Source organism: Pieris napi, chromosome Z (assembly GCF_905475465.1).
Source record: "Pieris napi chromosome Z, ilPieNapi1.2, whole genome shotgun sequence".
NCBI classification, from domain to species: Eukaryota; Metazoa; Arthropoda; class Insecta; order Lepidoptera; family Pieridae; genus Pieris; species Pieris napi.
Genome location: NC_062259.1, coordinates 3,725,366 through 3,751,341, shown reverse-complemented (window position 1 = coordinate 3,751,341; position 25,976 = coordinate 3,725,366). Strand labels below are relative to the sequence as shown.

The window sequence follows — 25,976 nt, the reverse complement described above, 5'->3', positions numbered from 1 at the left end:
AACTCTCCTCTCCTCCTCGTATCCTTACAGTACTAAGCTAATACAATGTGTTGAAAAAAAATATCGGTTGTCTGTAAAGTCGGTTCACTGACGATAGTTGAACGTGACAACGTCATAAGAAAATACTGATGGAATGGTTGCATTCTTCAAAAGATTTTTTTTTTTTTGTTAGATACATATTTTGTATGGATATAGAGAAGGAAGTAAATGGAAATCATAATTGAATTGATCAAGTTACATTTATTTGTCCGCATAAATACAATTATGTCAATTTTTGTGTGCAAGCGAGAGCGCGGAAAGAGTGCTCTCGCTTGCACTTCAAGCCTTAAATGGAACGCCTCAGAGAGAGGTAACGCCGCATGAGTCATGTTTTTTCGTGCGTGCAGCCGGCTCCATCGAATTATAAGACGTTGTCACGTCAAAAATATGAAAAAGTGCGTGCGTACAAAGTACACATGTCAGAAGTGAAACTTTGGCAAAGAAATTTTTAAGTCTTGTTCATATTTATCTAAATCTAAATCTTTAGATTTCCAAGACTAAGAGGGAGGGAATAAGGAAGATATGTTAGGAGTTTAATGAATTTCATTGTCATTAAAATATTAAAAGTGTTGAAAATTGATACAAATTATAAATTTATTTCCTCGATAATAAAAACACGTGTCATTTTAATTTGCATTGCGTCATTTGAGATTTCAATAAATTATTTTGCATAAAATATAATATAATCATATTTCATAAATTATTCTCTTTACGAAATTTAAAAATAGAATTTCTATAAGGTAATTCTCCCTAAATCGGTCTCAATCGCTCTCTACCTTTTCTTCGACAAAAACGCTGCTAATCTTCGTGACGCTAATATTATTATTGAGTTTCATCCGTAAAAAATTTACCCTCATGCGCCTAAATACGTTTCACTTGAAGAAAATATATATTATAATATTAAATACATAATTTACACAATATCGCTCTGCGAACTTATGATAAAGATCTCCATGGTCGGAACTCGGAGACAGCATTCAGTAAGCGACGACTTTGTTAACGGAGATCTGTGCAACAGACATTATCTACATGATACTATCGTAAGTTGTTTAGATGAAATTTTCACGTCTCGAAAATGCACAGTAAAGATATAAAATTATGTTTTAAAATACTACCGCTTAATATAAATTTTCATGTTTTTTAAATATATTTTATCCTGTGGAATAGTTGTACATTTAGTAATCCTACAATAACGAGCCTCAAATTGCCCGAGAGAGCATTTTGGAGATTGAGAGGTCAAGCTTTTGACCTAAATTTTAGCTTTTATTTCTGCATTTTTGACCTCGTTGAAACTAAAAAATATTTTAATTTTAAATACAGTCAAGTCGAACTCTATAATTACTTTTTCAATGTCATTACAATTATTTTTTTAACCCTAAACTCACATTCAGATTCACACTTTGTCAGATCGTTTCAACCTGTCGAAATCTACAGGACATAGGGTCTTCCCTAGATTTCCAGTAAAATTAATAAAAAATCAGTTATATATTTAGTTACACAATGTAAATTTATAAACGTCAAAAAATAAATAAATATTAAACGCTTCAAATTTTACATTTACTGTCAGTTCTCAAAGGGAGTAGATCGGCGTGGGTGATACACAAAAGTTATCTTTTACTTGTCTATTTTTTTCCTCCAACAAATTTCACACAAGAGAGTGCGCTTTACATAAATTATAATCTAGCCTATACAATAATTATGGCTACTAAGTAATATTATGTTGGCTAATTATCTACAACACTAGTGAATAGCTTAAACTAAAGTAATGTTCTTTAACAGTCAGTGTTCCATAATGTTTCGACACTATGATCGTGTGTCTTGTCTATTACGAAAAATAAATGATCACAAATACAGAAATTTGTTCTTTTTAGTACGTATCAAATATTATTATGGAACGGTCGAAGTCGTGAACCACTTAAAAAGCCATGATACGTTTTCGATCCAGGATTTTGTCTCATTCAGCGCTAAACCTACTCTGAATCTAATCAATAAAGCTTCCTGCTTCCAGCTTCCCACAAATCAAATAATATCAATTGTAATTTCAATTGCTTTGTCTAAAGGATTAATATTCGATATGCGTATAATCCTGAATCAAAGAGGCTTAACTCCATTTAGCCTTATTCGCTAGATGCATCCTAAGCGCACTTAATTAGCGAGGATTATAATTAAATTATTAATTATAAAAGCTCCTCTGTTGGAGCATGGACTGATGGAGGTTTTTTCTTCCTAATTTTCTAGTAGACAAAGGTTTCTTCACTTTCCTGCTACTCCAATTCAATTGTCCACTGTCCAGCCGTTTTGTTTAATGACCTTGGCTCATTACATTTACAACCTTCGCTAGTTTTTTTTTCGGTGTTATTATATCAATCGATTTTAATAGAGGAACACTAATGACTGGGAAATAATCAATTTCGCATGTAATTTTAACGAATCTATTCAGTTACCAATATTGTATATTTGGCGAGACTAAGCGACATACCTAGGCTTTCGTGCTTTTAAATATAATACGTTTTTGACCTGGACGAATGTTAAGCGAGTTATTATTAAAATAAAGCTTTAATCTAAAGGGAAATACTATTAAAGTAAAGCTTTAAGACAAATCGTTGTTTATTTCCCACGAGAATGTAAGGGCGTGCTCCTATTTCACCATGTCTCCTGCTGATCGGACAAATCTTTGTTTTAATAATATTTAATAACATTATTATTAATTACTTAAGATGTCATGTGGAAGGTGGTGTAATGGTTAAAGCTCCTTACAAACGTTGTGTCAAACAAAATTTAGCGATTAAAAAGAGTGGCGGAGAGTTTTTCTCCTCCGTTCTACGCCCTTGATTTGAGAACTGGCAGTAAATGTTAAATTATAATCATTGCATATATATTTATTATTTGAGGTTCATAAGTGTACATTTTGTTACCTATATGTTTATTCATAATAATTAATTTTTGAATTTTTGAATAGAGATTATAATAAGAATAAGTACAGGAACAAATACTTTCATTAGCACGAATGTTAGAACCGTCCATAGCAAGCCGATGGAGATGGGTTTTGGTAGATAGGGGTCAACTGCGCCTCGCAGAACCCCACACACAATCAAACAATTAAAAGTCAGGCAAATAGGTGTGTGAGACAAAACAACCCGCGCCCCGGATGAAATTCAGGCATCCTTGTATGACAAATCGAAGAATTCATTATCATAGAAGTAGTATTATTTTGATATAAAATTGTTTGTAGACTATGTATTAATAGTTAATCGTTTAGTCAAAGTTATGGAGACATAAAATTACAATTTTTGGGTGCTATACCATATCTGTATAGTGTATTTATATAAAAACGTTATGAAGGTTTGTGTACGCTTCAAAAACTCAAAAGTTCTGCACCGATCGAGCTAAAATTTTAAGGATTGTTTTTATCTATTTTTTTTATTTTTTCATTACTTTTTTTATTGTAATTGTATTGCAAAATTAAACTTATATGAAATGTTTTCTTTGTTTTGTTTCTCATTTCTTAACGATTCAATCAAAATGTGCCACAGCGAAGCGTGGCAGGGAACAGCTAGTTTAATAAATTTTAATATCTTGATATGTAACGAATTACTCAAACAGTAATTGCATATAGGGCAACTGCGTAATAAGTCAATAAAATTTTCTACAACACCGTAATAAATCGTTTATCGAAAGCAATGTTTACAGGTGCACTATAACCTAATTACACAGTTCAATGACCTTTTCCTTACTTTTAAATCTTGTAACTATAATCTCTTATACTCTTATATTTATTATTTTTAATGAAATCTCGCTGTTTTAAAGGCCTGAACTCATTTGCTGTGTTAACATCAATACAGTATGGCCCTAGCTATAAAATTAACTTAATATACAGTGGAATCTCGAAAACTCAAACATTGTGAAGTCGAAATCCTCAGTAAGTAGAACCCCTAAATACGCGGTAAGTAAAAGGTCTAAATAATTCGGGATTTATTTAGACTTTGTCACTCGACCAAAATGTTATTTCCCTATGAAGTATTCATAATACATATTTATTCTCTATAACTCGAATTTCAAAAAGGAGACTCTGTAAGTGGTAGTTAGTGATATATAATGACATCTTACTTGGAATTCCCCGAAATAATTGCAATGAAATCCCAAAATGAATGTTCGGGTTCGGGGCTTCTAATATATTGTTTTTTTGTCTTGTACACATGCAATGAATAAATACAGTAAATAAAAAAATATAAACTACAAAACTTAAGTTGAATTGTTATTCAAATTCGACTACAAATCGAACTTAGAAATCGCGCCTCTGTAAGTCGAAATTTCAGCATTTAAATCATATGTATCTCGAAGATATAGATAAGTCGAAAACTCGTTAACTCGATTTTTTTGCCGTTCCCTTGACATTCGAGTTATCGAGATTCCACTGTATTACTATGACTTATATGTTGTATGCTCCTAGCAGATCCGGCGAACTTAAAGCGCCTAGCAGTTCATGAATGTCGTGTTGTGGATTATCTGAACGTAATTTATGATTTTATGAAATAAATACTATATCATAATAACACGACGATTAAGCGATGATTAAGCTTAATATATTTTCCGTATACACAAAATAAATGTCAGATCGCATGCCAAAATATTTGACAAGCGAAAATATAATATATCAATCCTTTTAACTAACATTTTTAAATATAAAATACGCCATTGTGCGAATGCTGTAGGAGATTTCACCGTATCGGGATGAACATTAATTGTTACACAGTTATCTCGTAACTGTCAAACAATTGAATGAATATGAATTGTATTTGAATTTTTTACTAGTCAATTTTCCAAGAGTTATTTTGTACGGAGGACGGAGTTAATCCGTTCTCGAATTATATATTAGCAAACCCCACTTTGATTTATTTATTTTGACATTATTTTTGAAGTGAAACTTCTTTAGGCGCATGAATTGTACCCCAATTAAAAAACGTCACGAAGATGTGCAGCGTTTTTGTCGAAGAAGGGAGAGAGTGATTGAGAGTGAGTGAAAAGGTTAAATTACCTTATAGAAATTCTATTTTTAAAATTAAAATTTCGTTAAGAGAATTTATGATATTTTGGTATTTTATATTTTATGCAAAATAATTTATTGAAATCTCAAATGACGAATTGTAAATTAAAATGCCACGTGTTTTTAATATCGCATAAATTAGAAAAATTAAATTTATTATATGTATGAATTTTCGACACTTTTAATATCTTAATGACAATTAAATTCATTAAATTCCTAACATATCTTCCTTTTTCCCTCCATCTAAGTCTCGGAAATCTAAAGTTTCAGAATTGTATAAATATGAACAATAGTTAAAAATTTGTTTGCCAAATAAGTTTCACTTCTGACCTGTGTACTTTGTACGCACGCACTGTTTTTTAGAGTTATTTGAAAACTCTTAAAAGTCTGAGGAGGTAACACTACTTCTAGAAGTTCACAAGACACCCATATTGTACAATCACTGCGATGACAATATCCCCGAAACGTGCCAAAGATTGCCATAAAAAAAACGTGGTAAGAAGTTTTTCCGGTCGACGGATACAACTTCTCGACGTTAGTCTATGGCTTCGGACTGGTCATAGCTTGGATACAAATTAAACCTAGCCCGTTCAACGAAACCAACTTTATTGAAAACTTCGTCGACTTTAGCAAGGCACAACTTTTACTGAGACCATGACCACGAGCTAGTAACAAAAAGTAGTAGTCAAACATTAAATATAATAGACTAATTAAGAGAATGAAAAATGAAGTGTAATTATAAAAAGAAATAAAAAAAGTTTTTTATTTTTTTAAGAATAATATGTATAAGAGTGCAGTGATGACCTAGAGGCTTCAGTGTGCGACTTTCCTGAGGTCGTAAGTTCGATCCCCGGCTGTGCACCAATGGACTTTCTGTCTTTGTTTTTCACACGTACGTGAAGGAAAACATCGTGAAGAAACTGCGTCGAAGGCGTGTGTGCACATGAGGCTGATCACCTACTTGCCTATTAGATTGACAAATAATCACAATAGATACATAAATATAGTATAAAACAATTAATTTATAAAAAATACATAATTTAAATATATATTTCATACGTCAGTACATGCCACAGATTATCAAACATCGATTTGGTTAATCTGCCACAGATTAGTCAAATCGAGGATACGTAGCATAATGCAAAGATGTGTCTATCTAATCCTAACAGAAGAATTTAAGAGAATGACTTTTTTTGATCGAAATGTATATATATATATATATATATTTTAACATTTCACATTATTTTGACATTTGCGTTGACAGGCATAGTCCACACAAACGAATTGAGGTCGTGTTTTTTAAATGGCATGCTTGAACTGGTGCGAAGCCATATTGGCTAGATAATGAATTAGCGGGTTCTTGAAAATATTTAAAATTGACTTTAAATTTATAAAGTATTAACCAGTTGCTCGGATTAATATCTGCAGCTGAGTTTCATCATCGGACGTCGAGGCAGAATATTCCACCAGCATCATCTCGATGTCCATCATTCTACAACTGAGCGATTTATCACCACTATCGGGAACTCACTTAAGTAGGTGTTTCCGAACCAATTCTTAAAAGGCCGGCAACGCACTCGGGAGCCCTCTGGCATTGAGAGTGTCCATGGGCTGTATGTGTCCACCTAACATGAGATCAGCCACCTGCCCATTTACCCCCAGATTTAAAAAAATAAGAATATCGCTAATAAATAATGTGATATTTTTTAATTTTTTTCTCAACTTATTAATAAATTAGTTTAGTAATATTGTTACATATATATAATATTATATTACTAATAGCTCATACTATTTTTTTTTAAGATTACTACCAAAACAACATATTTATATTTTAGGTATATGTTACCAATATTTACTAAAAAACAGTTTTATTGCAAAAAGATAGCGAAGATTCGCTGGTACCTATTCAATAAAGATTCAAACCGTCAAAAGCACGCACACGCACGCCATTACTACTTTGGCTCGTGGAATTTCATGAAATAGTGATGTGCCATTTAGGATTAGTGCGTTCAATACTCACACTAATATCACCATACTCCTACATATATTAAAGAACATTTAACGCTGTCAAATTATATACTAGAAATTTGTCATAAATGCGAGTGTATTTTGAATAAGCATGTATTGTGATAAAACCCACGTTTTCGATTAAGGGATATACGTGAAACTCCTACCACATTAAAATTAAATACATACATAATTCAAGTACAATATATTGTCATAAGTCGTAAAAGAAAACTGATTCATCGATCAACAATAGTATAAAATTTAAGGTTTTCAAATATCTCTACGCAAACGAAACCTAATAAAGAATTTAATAGACTAAAGTTGTACAATATTACACTGTCTTACATATAAATATACAAAAATCCAGTTAATGCAGAGAAACAAATGATAATTATGAATTGTATTAGAAAAGTATCTATCTACTCTTGTTACTAGCTAGTATCGATAATGTTAAAAATACGCGCGTCTCTACACTACGCCGCGGCCGTTAAGAACTTCCCTAGTCGTACTTAATCAGTTGTGCGCGTGCTGCCACAGTAGTAAGACGCGTGGTGTATTGTTATTTTTCGTGTCGCGATTATATGTAACGACGATGGATGTCCTACCGAGCGGTAACCTGTTCCGCGAACTGCAGGACGTGACCGACACGGGGTACTTTGAGTGGAAATCCCTCGAGGATTATTGGGAACAGGTGAGTGGCTGAGCGTCTTTTCATTTGTCATAGCATGCTAAGCGAATGGTGGCTGGCGCATTATTGTTTTACCATTTAGGATCTTCTGTAGGACACTGTCGCGCTTGCGTGAGACTGTAGAGCGGTCGATTTCCACGAATCTTCAAGTTAACTTAGTTCTCTTTGAACTTGGATTAGTTTTAAGATTTATTTTTTACGCTGTTTGTTGCGATGATCGCGCGATGCCGACCGACGTGCTTACGGCATTACTAAAAATATCCTAGCTATGTTTCGGATTTTATGTTTATCTCTGTTGCGGCTTTATACTCCAACTTTGCCATGACTATTGATATTAAGTATGCGGTAGTTTAATTAAGCAACAAGTTGGACGTTGTATTTCTAAAAGTCAATTTAATTTAAAAGGATAATGATGACTTATACCTAATTTAAACGGAAGTTTCATAGCAATGGTTAAATTACATGTCTAGAAATTTTGTCGTCAAATATATTTTTGAAGTCGTAATTACGAAGTCTGTAAAAAAATTAGATGATAGTTTTGTCTGCGGATTTTTTGCAAAGTTTAAAGAGTTTGGAATCATGCATTGTTAGTTATCATCTGTCCGAATATATGCAGTACTAATATTTTACTAAAGATATGTTATCTCTCTCGCTGATAAAACTAACAAAAAGTGTTCATACAAGTCTTAACAATACGATATTAAAAAAAAATCTGCCCGTCTTAGTTATTTTGCTACGTATTGTTTATCCCTTATGGAAAAACATTTATCAACTTCATACCTTTAGTATAAAAACTACGCGAATTTTCGCACGATACTCAAGTCCTGCGCCGCGCAAAATGACAGATGTCTCTGTGACAGTTGACACTCAACGTACCTATATTATGGCAATAGTTTTAACTCTCAACGTACTTGTGAATTTTCTCTATTATCCTTGTAAATGTAATTTAAAGTTAGTTTACTCCAAAACGACGTAAATATTCAGTACCTATTTATACTTCGCAGTATCATCCATGCTTAATTGCTTAACCGCTGGTAGGAGCTTTAAACAAGCACACATATTGGAATAAGCTCGGATAAAGCTTAACTAATACGTGTATTTAATGCAATAATAGATTTCCTGTAATCGAGCTACAAGCGATAATTCGGTGCCAATTACACAGAGCGCTAACAATTCCGCTTCCCAGATTCCGAATATATGACGAATTTAGAGTATTCGTAGGAAATTGATATCTAATAATTAATTGTTTCATGTGAACATTTATTGTAAGCGTTTAAGTGGAAGGGATAAATTATATATAAATATGTCAAAACAAATTTTAGTTAATAATAATAGATACAACCTCTTAATAGGCCTGATATTTCGTAAAGTTTTGGAATACATGCCAGTTACCTTACGATGTTTGCTTTCGTAAGTGTTAATGCGTAAAAATCAGTCGTGATTCGAACGGATGCCGTTTGGAGCCTGAGCCATTACGCCAACACTGCTCAAATGTTATAAGGATATTTTTACAATCGTAGTATTTTTTTATATTTTTCCATAAAGAAACTGTCTCTCCTAGACTTACCTATTGTTAAGCACTCGAATTTAATAGCTGATAAACGTGTTTAATCCCCAATTATTAACCATCTTTAGATTGATAACTGGCGCAAACATTTCCACTTGTTAAAAAAAATCATCGCCCCTCAATATTGACGACTAATACTTTTTAACCGACGGTTACAAATGAAACCTGAAAATTTTACTAATAGATTCTTCCAATATCCATAGCAAGCGATAGCTGAATACCGGAAGTTTTAACCGCGCTCTACTCAAAGAAAATCCACGATTTATTTATTAATTATCCTCATATTTTTGTATTTTAATGTATTTTCAAGTAAAATCCGATTTACAGCCAATGAGGAATAAAAACAATGTGTTCTCCCATAGTTGATGTCATATATCTTCATACATAATTTATTCTTTATTTTTTATATGAATTACATCATGGGCCGTTAACGATTCTTGAATGTTTATGCCACAGCAACTGATATGTATAAACATAATGGTAGAAATATTTATGAGTTTTAAAAACGGGCAGCATTAGCTCATGTTAAGATACCACATGGGCACTTACGCAGCCAGAAGGCTCTAACCATGCGCGTGCGCTTTTTAAAGACCTTTAGCTAAAGTAGTTCAGGTTTTACAAAGCGCAGCCAAAATTAAACATATGATAACAACGATTGGTTTAGGGAACGAACAGTTCGCTCGATATAGTATATAATACACACGATGCTAAATGTATGCGAGAAATGTGAAAACCGACCAAATTCGGTTTGAATATTAAGTGTAATCCTTCAATAGCACTTCAGCTCACGTTCCAGCTGTATTTGTGTTCTTTAATTGCTATTTGTTCCAAACTGGGAGCGTTAAAATTCAGTCATTCTTTTAACCTCTTTTGTTCTCTTTATAAAGTGCTTGTTCATATTTCGCCATATTTCTGATAACTAAGCGTTTTCATCCGTTCTAGGCCGTTCAGAACTCGCGGTTAATATTATTTTGAATCGGATAATATTTTTTGGCTTCAAACTTACTACCAATACATCCCTGCGCCAAAAATTTTAATACGCCGTTGTGTTTGGGAGGGAACTTTTATTGAAGCCCTAAGTACCGTTGTATAAACATTCTGAAGCTGCTGATAAGTAGGTAAAACTGGTCCAGCATCTGCTCTCGTGGTATTCCATTACAATATTTGATTTACCAAAGTTTTGTATGCCATGATTCTTGACTCATTTCCTTCAGCTTCATAATGATGGACTAGTTCAACTGCTCATACAGTATTTGCAGCTTTGGTTATTTAAATAGAACATACTGGAAAAGTCGTAACGATGGGGGCGAGTAGAAAATCCCAAGTTCCATTTTTGAATTGAAAAATTCCAATAAGTTTTAGTATAAAGGAACACTCAGGCTTGATTAAAGGAATTTGGAATATTCGGAGGCCATTCTTAGTTCACTTTCGAAATTGTGAAATAATTGTCGCCACCGTTGACCAGATGCTCCTAACAAAATTAGACGTAAAATTGGTAACCTCCGTCTTCAGATATTTTAAGTCGGCATAGTTAAAAACAACATTAAAATACTTGAAGCAAAATTTAAAAAGTACCTAGTCACAATTAAAAATTTAATCCTAAGATCAATGCCGTGTTACAGAGACTTAATTCTTTTAATTTATAGTTTTTAATACTCTCCAAGTAGCCGGTTTTACCCTCAGACTTAGCGTTAAATGTGACTCATTGTACAACCCTTCTACATGTTTAGTATTAATGATAATTACTGATGTATTTGTAGGGAATATACAATTTTTATATGCACAAACAAAAACAAAAATATACTTATCAATATCTGATAAAGAAGTTGATAGAAAATTATGAGTGATAAGACGAATACCATTGATTTTTTAGTATAAACATTGTTATTTATATCAAATTGAAGATTTGTATAAACATTTTTTTATTTTATTTCAGCTTATTACTAATACAATGGTTCATTTTGATAGTAGTTTGTTTATCCCTTTACTGTAGAAGTCTGCCGGAAGAGACTGTGCTTATTCCCAATTAAAAAAAATCTAAAATATAGAATTCCGTTGCAAGGTCCGATGAGTACGGTGGGTGACGGAGAGCTTCCAGCTGTAACTTTTGTAGCTTTGAGATGGTCTGTTGTGAAGTGTGAGCACGTGCGTTGTCGTAGAGACTCGCTATGGGGAAGAGTCATTCTCCATCATTCTTGGCAATAGACATATGTCGTCACTGTTGTGACTTGTGCCATGTGATGTGCCATTCGGTAAGAAGCTGTGATGTACTAGTCCGACAAGATTAGTTCATCAGTCAGTTACCATCATCTTTGAGTAGTTTTTAGCACACTGATGAGGTGCAGGTTCCACCCACTGAGAAGAACACTTCGACTCCCATCCACTTTTCATCGCAGTTTCCAATTCGATTTAGAATTCCCTCGTCTCTATGCCGATTCAGTGTTCGTTGTTTGTTCGTGTGGAACTTCTTATCTAGCTTTTTATCTTTCCGATTTGACGCAAGTGCTTCAATATTGTGTTGACACTCCAAAGCCCGCAGCAAGCTCAGCCGTAGATTGCGTTGGATTCGTTTCCTCTATCGCCTTCAATTCGTTATTGTCAACAATGGTTACCGGCCGACCGTGAGGCTCGGTATTTATCCGAAGATTTTCAGATAAAAAACGATTGATCCAATAATGGACCGTGTTATTTGCGCAACGGTATTTCCACGTAGGAACGCTGTACGAATATGAATATTCGAAAATTGTACGAATTTTCAGTGGCGCTAAAAGCTACCGCAATTTCACTAAAAAATTATTGACTCCGAAGTAAAATAAACACGGTTTACGAATCAAATTGTATTTCGTGTTGCATTCATATCCATGAATAATGAAACCTGTAAATGCTGGCTATAGTCTCCATTTACTGTAAACAAACCTATTATTTCGAAAATTGTGGAAGTGTTTATTGCATTATCCGTGCATATTAAAGCATTTGTTTTTGTGCAATTTTATAAACTCCTTATAAAAAAATAGAAACGAATCCGAAATGCATTTAAAAGTATTTAATGACAAGCATTTCTTATTTGCTTCTTATATACGACAGGTATAACACTGAACAAGCTATGGGCATAAATGGTTAATAGGCATATTTTTGATATTTGTTGTAAAGATCATACAAAAAGTTGTTAAAAGAAATAGCTAGTAGTGTTTACTCATCCGACTACGTAGTCGGGGAATATCTAGAAAACATAAAAAAAATCATTTCATATTCCTATTGACTTTTATTGTATTGTATTACATAGAGAATTACGTACCTATACATTATTTATTTACGGCGGATGTATATGAGTGGAAGTCGGTGCCGAGTCCATAATATTCAAGTATGTTTTCATGGCTTTCGTAAGCCTATCCTTATCCTTTTGAATAGTCATCAATTATATATAGGTTGACGATTGAAGTCATTACAATACATACTCGATTCTTAGCGCCCACACGGCCTTTATATGATCTACGCTGAACAAAAGAATACTGAAGAACCATTCAGTCGATTGAAAATTACTGCGGAAATTATTATTATTATACATTTATTTGGCTTTATAAAATACCTTCGCAAAACAATATTGTAAAACAAATAATAATAATAAAGATTATAGAGAGAAACTTAAATCATAGACATTTAGCTTTACAAGGTACAATTCTGTGATAGGTATATGATTTTAACTTTGACCGTTTAGGTGCTCACAACCTTTTTGCAACATCGGGTTCCCCTCATATCGACGATCCGGCAATTCGCGCGATCAGCGTGCGATATTGTATCGTAGTGGAGAAATTAATTCAATGATAGTAAAATATATGAGGAAAACATATAAACTGTACTACTGTGTTGTGTAATAGTATCAAATCAGCTGATAGGTTAATCTAAATGTTGATAGCATTATAGTTTATTGTTCTTTATAATGCGATAAGGCGTCGAAAATGCAATTCTGGAAATATTCTCTTTAGGTGACGTAAAACAAGTCTTACTTAATTTACAGTCAAAACCGTTTACGACTAATGGTTTAGAACAACATACCGGTTATATTGACAAAAATCAAAGGTCCCGGCCGAATTCTATTGTGTTAGAGTTTAATCGTCATCGGCTGTTACGACTATCGGTTTTTACGACCAAATATAAGTGTAGTCCCTTCGATGTCGTTATAACTATATATATACCTACCTACCTAGATATTATATGCATATGCATATACATACTTTTTATTCGTTTGATATACAGAGTTTATGATAGCCGCTCTGCTTTATTTAATTTGCGAAAACACGAATAATATACGTATTAAACAACCTCTAAAATACTAGGTCGTTTTCGGTTAATGTTCCGCCAATGCCGGAAGCAAATGTGTAAATAGTTATTGCTGCAATATCAGTGTGTTCACTCACTCTTTATTCTTATACCGAACTTAATCGAACTGAACGACTTTAAAGAGGTCATAGCAGCGACATGAGCATTGGCAGCCTGGGGGACCTAATTACATACTCACACTGCCCACCAACCTGCTCACTTGCCTGTCCATCATTGAACAGTGAAAAAATACAAAAGGCAACTTATGGATTGTTATTAGTAAGCTAAGGCACCCAGTATGATATATTAAATACATGTTTTAGGTACATAACATAACTTAATCTAATACATCAGATGTGTCGCTTTTAGTGATTAGCGTGTCCCGTGACACATAGGCCTCTTCCAGCTGCTTCCATTCGTTTCTAATGTTAGCTCTTCTTGTCCAAGTTGTGCCTCCTTATCGTCTGCCCATATCTTGCTCTGTCTTCCTCATTTCCTTTTTCCATCTCGTGGTTGCCTTTATAATAACTAACTAACGTTAAATAACTTTTTCCATTTCAACCTGCTATCTCTCGTCATGTGCCCCAGCGCCGTTTCAATTTCCTTATTTTGTTTATAATATCTACTTTGGTTATACTTTATTTTTTTTATTCACATATTTTTGTGAACTTTCTCTTGTAGTAGTTGAAATAAAGGCTTTGAAATTGAATCTAGGGGAGCGTGGGGCTAGTTGTAACAATTTTAACAAATAATTGAATATCATGAAGTGTATTGGCTAAATTACTAGTAAATAAATTTTGATCGATACTCTTACTATTTATCTATGAAGTCTAATCGAAATATTATCAAATCTACAGGCAACTATCTCACAATTATTATTTTTTTGAAAAAAAGGGAAGTGTTACAACTTACCCCGTGGTTGGGGCTAGTTGTAACATCTGCTGGAGCAAGTAGTAACAACAAAAATGACACCTTCAATTGTTTAATTTTTTCACATCTTGGATCATTTTGCTTTGTATATAACAAAAACTAACTAGGTATTTCTATAATGTGTTTTTTATGAAATAGTTAACTGGAAAAAATATATAATCAACAAATTAAAGATTTAAGATTTTAACTATCTTTATTATTCTGTACTGAAGTATAATATATATATATAAGGTACTTATATCATGTCATGAAGTATATAAGGTACATATATCATGTCAACATGGCACTTATTATACATCCATGCAGTCTGTGCTCTGTTCACGTAGTTTTTAAAAGACCGTAGACTCCTACATCTTCTACAGATTGCAAATTGTGGGAGCAATTGCAGGGAAACTATAACATGACAACATTGTTTTCTTTGGCTTTTTCGACAACTGCAATATTCACATGTGAGCCATGGTTATCAAGCAGCAACAGAACTGTCTCTTTCTTGGTAGGTTTCGCGTCTTTGTTAAAATGATCTACAAAAATCAAACATTCTTTATCAGTCATCCACCCTGAAGAATTACCAGCTCCAATGCAATCTTGAGGTCCACCGCGAATGAACATTTCTTAGTATTTAAGCTGGGGAAAAATGAACATCGGCCGTCAGTAACTTACAGCAATCTGGGGGCAAATTGTAACATGTTACAACATACCCCGAGGTTTTGTTACAACTAGCCCCTTGATATAGTTCTTAATATTTATCCTGATAACTATTAAATCAACTTAGTAATCTTGAAAACTGTTATACAACATCATAAATAGTTATATTTTAGCATAAAATAAAATACATAAAACTTCAAAGCTACGAAAATAGTGAAACTAACCAAAAATTTACGTTAGTAAAATTATAGGTTACCTGTCAACAATAAAGCGTTTGCACACACCCACTCACTGAGCCGCCTGGCGGGACCCTGGCTGTGGTAAAGTGGCGTGGCACGTTATAAGTTTAAGATTAGGTAAAAAAAAAACGTGAATAAAATTCAAATTCCTATTGAAAAAGGTCTGTTACTATTTACCCCTGTTACAACAAGCCCCACGCTCCCTACTTTGGTCGTTAATATTATCTCGTCTGATCTTTTACGATGTGTCCGTGTTGCCCACCATGCTTCAATAATATGTTATATGGATTACTAAGTTACAATTGGTTGTACTAACTGGTACTCGGTAATGACTGATTCACGAACTAGATTATCGTGTTTACTTTTGTGCATATGACTGGTCTTATGACTCATATGATACGCGACGCAAAGTCTAAGTGGGGTGCTTACGAACCGTATACCAAAAGGTTAATAATGGGATTGTACTGCGCACTTACTGTTTTTCACCAATTGTACATAAACCCATACAATGCTCTGGGAAAATATATAGTTTATCAATTATTAAATTAAATATTTTTTGAGTCGGAATGGCCGGGTGTCAGACCCGTAAAGTTTTGGACAAACAACAAATTAAATAACGATTTTGAGAACAATGCCTATTTTGAGATAAACGAGGCGATTAAAGTCCTGAACTCTAAGCCATATAAATGTCCGCGATTATACGATTTTTTAGGATCATTATTATACAGGCTGTCCCAAAAAATTATAACTCCTAAATTACAAAAAATCGTACATGATGTTCGGGTTCCTCTAAGGGTGCTCTATCTCTAGACCAGCGCTTGATACCCTTTTTTGGACATCCTGTACACCCTTAAAGGTTTGACTAAGTACATTTTCACGTTTTTCTCCGAAACGATTCAGTAATCCCAAACCGCATTCGGAATGTAAATTATTTACTTGGCACTATTTTTACAGAACGATTAACTCTCCTATCGACTACAGGTGCAAACTTTCCTGTGGCAAGCTGTTTAATAAATTTTTTATTAGGTTAAAATTACAGTAAGCATAGATTTCTGTTTGTTGTTGGTTTTTCTTCATTGTTTTTCTTTTGTTTATTATTGGTGGTTCGTTGGGTACACCTGACATAGTTTCTTAAACCATGGACGTAGTATGGAGGAAGGACAGCCATCGTAGCCTGTGATAAGTAATCACAGTTATTGTATTATATTTCATTATCGTAACAATACAGTTGATAACAACGAATAACGACTTCAAGCCAGTATTATTGGCGGAAACCGTACAAAAATGTAATTTTTGAGTTTCGTAACAATAATATTCTCACAATCTCACCACCAATCTCTACGAATGTGTCATCGAACGTCCGACAAATTACCGCCAACATCAAAGTTGAGTCATACATATTAAATAAATGTATTCTCATTAAATTGAACGAACACCAAACGAGTCCACCTCATTTTGCTGACCTAATTTTTACAAGGATATCACAAACTTTGCACATAATTTATAATAACTAGCGATCCGTCTCAACTTCACACTGCTGCATTGCATACACTATTATGTGTGAAGATAGCCGCAAGTGCTTGGTTGATTCGAAGTTTCTGCAATAAATACTTGATTAAACAGAGAAGTAAAGTTTCTCGCTCAATTTTCTCATCCATGATTTCAGAAATGGTAATTATAGAATTACAGTCATTTTTATATAGATGTAACTATGAATTGAATAAGTTATAAGCGAACAGATTTATAATCTCACAATTTTTTTTTCTTTTAAAAATATATTAAACTTTAAAATATATTAAACTTTTTAAATATATTAAACTTTGAAATGTAGGCTACATTTAAAATTAAAAATAATTAAATATTTAAATTACGTAAATGTATACTGTAGGTCCTTAATAATGTTTTAATTTTTAAAAAACAATTACAGATTTCTATTAGTATTTCATACCAATATGGCAATGTAATCCTATAATAATGAATGCCGCTGACTATTCATTAGTCTTATATGAAGAAGTCTTTCTCTCACGCAATCAGATAGGTACACACAAACACAGCTACGCACACTGACGACTTTTTTACATATATTGACTATTTTCACTGTCTTTTTTGACTAAATCGAAATCGGTTTTATACAGTATAAAATAAGTTTACGCACTTGTCTCTTTCTACCAAGCAGTGTTATCGTTGTGATTAAAAGAGACAGATATCAATGTGTGTCATATATCAAAAATATAAATCAATATAATCAGAATTAGAAGGAGTATGTCAAGTAGGTACTCTGCTTTTATTCCATATCATATATAGAAAAGACATTTAGTAATATTGCGTACATAACTACTCACCATACTCTCACAACGAACATGCCCTCATCTAAACAGCAACAAGTCAAGGGCCTTTGATTAACTTAAACTGTTCCTATTCAATGAACCCGTATTAATTTATATTCTATTCTTTGTTTTCCAAAGAGATTCGTAAATAAATATTTGAGAGCGATTTCGTCTCAAACGATTTGAAATAACAATCTTAAACAATATATAAAATACATTGTAGTATTATAAATACTTTCCAATTAATAAGTATAGGGAGGAAGTATCACGCAATTTTATGAGATTATTGACCCCCCCCCCATGTAACGCGTCGTAACGTTTTTCTGTACCCAATAGTAAAACGTTTCGTGACCACGCAGTGACTCTTTATACCGAAAAGTTACCATTATGTGGTGAAAAGTACTGGAAATAGTCGAAAATAATATTAACAATAACGCGTAATTCAATCCCCGTCCCGCATCGTAACGTTTTACAAAAGGACCCCCCCCCCAAAATTCGTTACGTCATACTGGAACGCTACCTTAATCCATCGCCCGTCGCCATCATGTTACAATGGATATTTCTTGGGTTTATATTTTATAGACAAGTAGGTCTCTCAGTCCACTGTGGCTGACAGATGTCAGGTGTAGATTACCTTGACAAATAAATGGGAAAGAAAATCCATTAGGGCCCAGACGGAGTTTGATAGCACTGCCTCAGGGTTGAGCCTCGCAGGAGCCTGTGTTTAATGATTTATTATATTTAAAAAAGACGTGACGCCAAATAAAAACGCGTCAAAATACACATCGTTTACGATTTCAATATCCTTGTAGTTTCTAAATTCATTAAATCCATGACAGGAAATAACACTTACTGACTCATTGTTACTAGATAAAACCGTTTCAAATGCTTTGTAAGTTAATTCAAATACATATGTCATAAATAATTTATTAAAATATCCAGTAACAAATCTAATAATACTCTAAAACACTGTAATGGCCCGCGTCAAGATACCCGGAGAACAGGAGGTGTTTGATAACCCTACCGTGACCGTATTCGATTGTTTTTAAACCTGAGTTCATGTGAACGACGAACGTAAACTCTTGGTGTAACTCACTCACGCAATGCAGCTCAACATGACCGGCGTATTCACCATCCCTGGACATTAAATTGCGATAGTCAGACGCCTGATGTATACACATCCCGTATGATCGGTCGCCGATTATGAAATCTTTGTATCTGATCCAATTATCCACAACTCGGTCGACGACTCGCTGGCGTATCTCCCTGTGTTTCTCTTGCGTCCCGAACAAACAATAAGAGACCGATCTAAAAAGACAGTTACCGTCGCCACGTATTGGTACGATGCGGCGAGACATGCAAACGTCTCTCCGAAGTATCTGTCTCGGTTTGCTTTGGTACATCGTTATCAATATGTTGAATTGTTAGAATATTTTTGTCTCATCTTGTCGATTTGGTAAAAGCTTAGATAAAATAATTTTGAATCACCTGTTTCTTACGTTCATGACAAATGTTTTAAATGTCACGTATCAAATTCGGTCCATTGTCAGATACAAATTGGGTGCCACACATCGATTTGAGCCGGTTAGTTTCGCATCAAATTGACGGTAACGAGGCGAAAGTGTCGGGTTTATTCATTTTGGATTTACCGGAAACTGTGAAATAGTAAAAATTCATAACAATTTTGTAAAACAATATAGATTTTATTATAACAGATAAACTTCATATTTCGTGTTTATGTCGTAAGCTCGACACAGCTTAGAAAACGTGGGCATAGACTCTCTAGAGTCTATGATATTATTGACGACTTGTTGACCTTGAACTTGTGTTCGTAACCAATGGGTGAGTTTGTCATTGTATTCGATAAACTTTTGAGTTCGTTATACGTTCAAATGATTAGGTAATAAAAATACTAATCTTACGCAATTTTTATCTTATTTAATCAGTTTTAATTCAGAATTAGACGTGTCATTTATAGCGCGTATTTTATAAAAAAAAAGTAAAATCACTAGGAATTTAATTATACGTTATTGGCAATTAAAAGTTCACGTAGGAACGGAAGTTTTATTTCCGTTGCCGTCGTTTCTGTTAAGTATTACGTGTATTCATAGCTACGTACTTATAATATGTGAATATGGAAGAAAGGCTCCAGAGCTATATCTCTACTAAAATTAAACCTCAAGCGTATTGCATACTTCCTTCGTCTAATTGCTTGCATATTTCGGATTTGAATTCCTTTCATTCACTGTACATACGTTTTTGTATTTACAATCTGTGTTCTAACTTTGCATTGTGAATGTATTTTATTCGGCGTTTTAGCGTAGTACTTATTTTTTGAAGTGAAAAGTTGTTCATACTTATTCAAGAGTTTCTTTATTGTACGTATGAAGTCCCGAATAACGAGCACAGGCTAGAAGCATATCAGCATATATTTCCTTGATATATAATTATTTAAAGCGGAAAAGTATCGCAGTAATAATAATATATTTTGAGTTTGTAAGCTGATTTACTGGAGAGGGTTCTTGATACATACTAACTGTAAAAGATGTTCACTAACACAAGATAATTAGATATTTTTGTATTAGGAAATAAGATAAGGCTATAAATAAAATAAAAAAAATAAAGCTAACTACTACGCCATGAAAACAGTTGTATGGTATTAAGTATATGCAATTCTAATATTTAATTACTTTGTTTCGTAATTTATTTATTTAATAAGTAATTAATAATAACATTTTAGTAAGAAACATCTCACAGCGCCTCTATGCGCAATTATGTTCCATACATATAATATAATTGCATTACCGTTTTAAATTCTATCAAACTCATGGCATACAGTATACACTTGCCTTACGAAACAGTTCATGGGATAACTAAAAATAAAAATGACTCGTTCCTCGTGGTATCTCTAACCGGTTCGCAATTTTACATTCACTATCTCTGTCCTTGGCATTTGTGTAAGAGAGAGGGAAGACCAACCTACGTTTTAAGTTACTATGTTTTGTACGCTGAGTCACATTTTGATTTTTTGTCCTTGTTAGCCATGAATGGTTGGTTTTCACCCCTTCCTGTTGAGAAACTTGATAATATTTAATATCTACAGGTTGTTGTTGCTTATTTTTTTAAATATGTCTTTATTAAAACAGTAGATTTTTGTAATACGTAGAATATTTTAGTCGCAGAAAATATACGTTAAATAGCAATGTTGCTATTTCAATTCGCATAATTAACTCTTAAAAACATCGCGAGAAAGACTTGGGTACTTATGATGCAGGAATGTGATTGCCAGGTGCCACCAAAGAGTTACGTCACTCTGCATCTTCTACCGCATTAGCAAGAGTATTCAGAGGAGTTGTTAAGATTAACCTGCAGCTCAGTTTCATCATCGGACTTCGAGGCAGAATACTAAATTCCACCCGTAGCACCTTTTTAGTATAGGCTATACTGTGGAACCAGCTGCCTATTATTATTGTGATGTATTTCGGAGCCAATTCGACTTAGGGTCCTTCAAGAAAAGCGGATCAGCGTATAAATTCTTAAAAAGCCGGCAACGCGCTCGCGAGCCCTCTAGCACTGTGAGCACTTAACATCAGGTGAGCCTCCTGCCCGTTTTCCCCCTGTTCTATAAAAAAATTAAAAACGCCAGCGTACAGAGTATAAATATTGCAAGGAAATTGAATATTGTTTTTAAAAAGCCGGTCCCTATTGAAATCTTGTTCATGTAACTACACCGAGGATTATGTTGTATTGTAAATTGAATCGATTCAAGAGGCTTGTTTATTGCCTTGATGAAAATCTTCAACTTCAAATAAAATGTTTATACTTAAGTTCTCCGAGATTTCAAACGATATAAGACCTTTGACGATTTTAGCTATTGAATATACTAGTGATCTGTAAAGGCTGTTAAATAGTAATAATAATAATGTCCTTTAATTCAGCCATTGAAACAGGTTTCTATTTTAATCTTCTATTAGGTATCTGTGTGCCCTTTTAGGCAAAAGGCGTCCTCCAAAGCCCGCCATTCCTCTCTGCACTGTGCCACTCTCTGCCATATGCCACCTGCTGTTTCTTTCATTTCGTCCATCCACCTTCTAAGTTGTCTCTTTTTCGTTTGTACCTTGGGCTTCCTCTTGCCTTGCCCCGCTCATTTCCACTTTAGTATTTTTTTTAAACCTGTATTCTTTATTCTGTCTATTCTTTTCTTACCTATCATACATCGTTCTCTCGATCTTTGACACACCTGTAGCTTTATATGCCTCGCTGTTAAATATAAATACTTGTTATTCTCCATAGATAAATTGGTCTTAAGGCCGATTTACATTATCTTAGTGTTTAGGAGAGTGCTTTAGGATAGTACTTTAGTTGAAACATGTAAACGCTACTTGCTTTAGTAAACGCTACGCTAAAGAACTTGCCTTTCAAGTTGTACTAAAGCACTCTCCTAAACACTAAGATAATGTAAATCGGCCTTTATACTGACATTTATGTTTACAATTTTAGTTAGGCAGTTATCGTTATGCGCACAAAGAAAGAAAGCCCATTGGTGCACAGCCGGGGTCGAACCTACGACCTCAGGGATGACAGTCGCACGCTTAAGCCACTAGGCCAATACTGCTCTTTGCGGGATTTTAGTTAGACTAAATTTTGTCTTTGATTCTATAGATACCGATAGATACATCAATATGGTCAGTATACCTCATCAAAGGAGTTGGAATCTGAAGGAAATAATGATTAGGGGTTCCTAGTGTACACGATGCTCTTCCAATATTTACAGTGAAGTCGGTTTTGTGGATAAGGTGGTATTTGCACTACTTGCTAACAGAGGCGGGTCTTAATCTTATTCCCCTGTTAAATATCGAGAGAATTCATGAGTAGAGAGATCTGAGTTAAGCTTGCTAGAATTTTAAAATAACCGCTCAAGTTTTAAACATTTCAAATCAAACATTTATAAATTTAAGAACCCTTGGTGGCTACTTTTTGGAGCTTCCCTCGGCAAGATGGCGACGCAACAGTTCATATTCCTTTAAACACATATTATATATATTAATACATAAGTAAACTCCAAATCCTGCTAATTTACGATTTATGATTATACAGATTTCCCTCAATTTATTTTGCAAATGTCAATTGCCTACTAGTAATCTATGTAATACATAAATGAGAACTATATGCTTTATTTTTTATACGTTTAGTTTAGTTACGTACACTTATTTACTACATTATTCAGTGCCTAATTGTAATCACTCTTTGGGTGTATCTTCGTCAGGTTCTTAAGGCACAAATGTATAGATTTCTACCTCTTTTTTCCTTTGGCACATAAAAACAAAATACAGGTAGGTACCAACTTAGCGCGCTCTTGATATTCCATTTCCACCTAATAATTATGAAACAATGGGCATAGAAAGAGTGATATGAATAGGGCAGTTATACACCCATTGTTAACGGTGAAAGTAATAACGATGAGACAGCGCTAATGAAAAAATGTGGGAATAGCTCGGGAAAATACGAAATTTATACAACACGTAAATTGTGATTATGTGTTATATGTAAAGCTCGGGCCTCGGCCAACAACTCAATTCATCGAAGCGGCAGTACTCTGTAACTTCCAATACTGATATCGAGTCTGAAGTTTTTGAATGCTGCTTGGTACAGGCAATATCCGTTGCCATGACGAAAACTTAGAATCGCGTGGTATAGAATTTAATTAAAGTCAGCATGTCAGTCGCTCTTGGAAGTTACAGAGTACCGGTGCTGTTCCGATCACAACGGACAACCCAACTTGTTGACACAGTTGGATTATTGTCTATTCTGCTTACGATAATAGGGCAAATGAGCAGTTACTGCAGCCCACACCTTGAAGAGAGTATGCTCTTTTTTTTAAAGGTTTAAAGGTCGTTTCTCAGGAAAGTCCACTAGAAGTCGCACGGCCTGCTTATAGAAACTGTGAAAGACATCCACAGACCGCATGTACTGCTATAGAAAGTATAGTAACGTTAAAAATCTATAACAATTGCCTCGACTCGGTCTGTTCATATAATGCTGATTTGTGGAATTTTATTTAAAGAGCTTATCGTAGTACGAGTTTTATGGAACTGCAACTATTAAACTACTCCACGTGACATCTTGAAGCTGACCTTTCAAGTCTTATGCCTATTTTAAAAAAGATTGTATCTACCTGGTAAAATGTTATATTTTAGTATCATTATTTAAATATTATACCCGGTGTAATTTTTATTTTTTTTCCACGTAATGATTCTATCTTAACAGTTAGGTACTACTAATACAGAACTACACAATAACAGCTACACTGATAATTCTACAATTAAAATACATACATCAAATATATATATATATATACATAAATAATAACAAGCAGCTCTTGTGAACTCAGCCAGTGTACAAACAAATAGGTCTATCTCGTTAGAAATGTTATTTATTATATGTATCGCTCTCGTTAGTGTGCGGTACATCCAAAAGTTGTAACTTCCGCCTCAGGTTCTTGCCCGTAGACCCAGTCTCTATTATATCCACATTATGCACCCGTAAGTAACCTAAATAAGTACACTGACAAAGCAAGATGTCTACTGAGGCGTAGCTGGTCATACCCAGAACAAGTATAGTTACAATCTTCATATCTCCTACATACATTTCAACGACAAAGAGATCAGTTCTCATACTACAGATATGAAACACAAATTTATGAAGGCACCTTTATATGACAACCAAGTGACACTTGTTTATTGCTCAAAAGACAAAAGAAATCAAATATTTCCCAGCTAGGAACAGTTTTTATTGGAAAGTACAAATGTCATTTTCAGTATTTTTCTTTATTCCAAGATCATTTATTACCCAAATCGGTCTAGCCATTCTCGTGTTTTAACGAAATAGACGAACAGCAATTCGTTTATATATATTGTCAATTGTCATCTAGTAAGATTATGTATTAAAAATATCGCTGTAATAAAAACTAAACTGTCTCTTCATTCTGCAGTAATGTGGAGAAAGGATTTATTTATTCATAGCGAAATGTCACATTTTCATAAGCCTTTTCATAAAATAAAAAGCTCTTTACAACTTTCATAATTATTTTTATTCTTGAATTGTATGAGAATCTCTTCTAAATTATTATAAAAATGCTAAGTTTTAATTAGTTACATTTCCAACCACTTCCCGTAAGCAAGACTTTCTAAATGACAGTAATCTAATACATTATACCTACACCTAAATTATATATAATTATAAAAATAATAATCATTTCTTTGGTCACAGAACCGTCAACATAAGTTGGAAGTAAACTGGAAGTTGGTGGTTGGAAGAATCAAATATGTATTTGTATATTGAATGTAAAATATCTAAAATTTGTAAAAAAAAACAAGCAAACACAGCGATACATTCGTATATAATCAAGTGTAAAATTATCGTTAGAAAAAAATCTATAGAAAATTTCTATCGGATTTGAAGGGTCCGGTATTGTCCGGTCGTATTGTAAAAAGTATATTTGTCATTTTACAAGCTCACCAATCCTTATTAAAACTCCGAGACTGGTTTTAAAATATATTGTTGTTGGAAGAATATAGTTTCCTTTACGGAAAATTCCGTTGGCTTTATTAAATGAAATCGCTGGGGAAATAGTCGTATTATTTTAAAAAGAAAATACTTAAACACTTTTCAATGATAATAATTACTTCGTAACATAAAGTTTTTACTCACTTCTTAATTTGATAATCTTTCTTTGTTGAATAACAACAAACAATAAACAACTTTTATTCTTGCATAAAACTTATCAGATGTTTTAACATTCTTGCTTCACGGTCATGATTCAAAAGTTTTTCATGATTAGTTCTTAGGCTCTCGTGTATTTTGATAACTTAAAGAAAACGAAACCTATTGCAATGCGGCCTTGATAGAAGCTTATATTGGTTCGCGAGATCTCAGGGGTTGAGGTCTTTATAAAACGTATCTTATTTAAATTTTTTATTGCTAAGATATGCATCATACGTATGACATATCATGACTCATTCCAAACAAAAGGCATGTGATTTAACGTTTATTTACATCGGACACGGCTGTGTTTAAATATGCGACTATTATTTCATTTACCGATTTAAAATGTAAATAGCCGTTCTACAGTTTAAGGAAGTTTCTATACACAAACCACTGTCTACATATGATT

The 25,976-nt window shown here is 33.7% G+C and overlaps 1 protein-coding gene across 1 annotated transcript in view; it reads left to right on the top strand.

The window, feature by feature from the left end:
* The first annotated feature begins 7,617 nt into the window (after positions 1-7,617).
* The window catches only part of LOC125062388 (Krueppel-like factor luna), a 73,850-nt gene continuing 55,491 nt past the window's right edge, over positions 7,618-25,976 (top strand). The window contains exon 1 of the mRNA XM_047668279.1: positions 7,618-7,781. Within this exon, the coding sequence (XP_047524235.1) occupies positions 7,683-7,781 (99 nt within the window). The 5' untranslated portion in view covers positions 7,618-7,682. The remainder of the gene's footprint in view (positions 7,782-25,976) is intronic.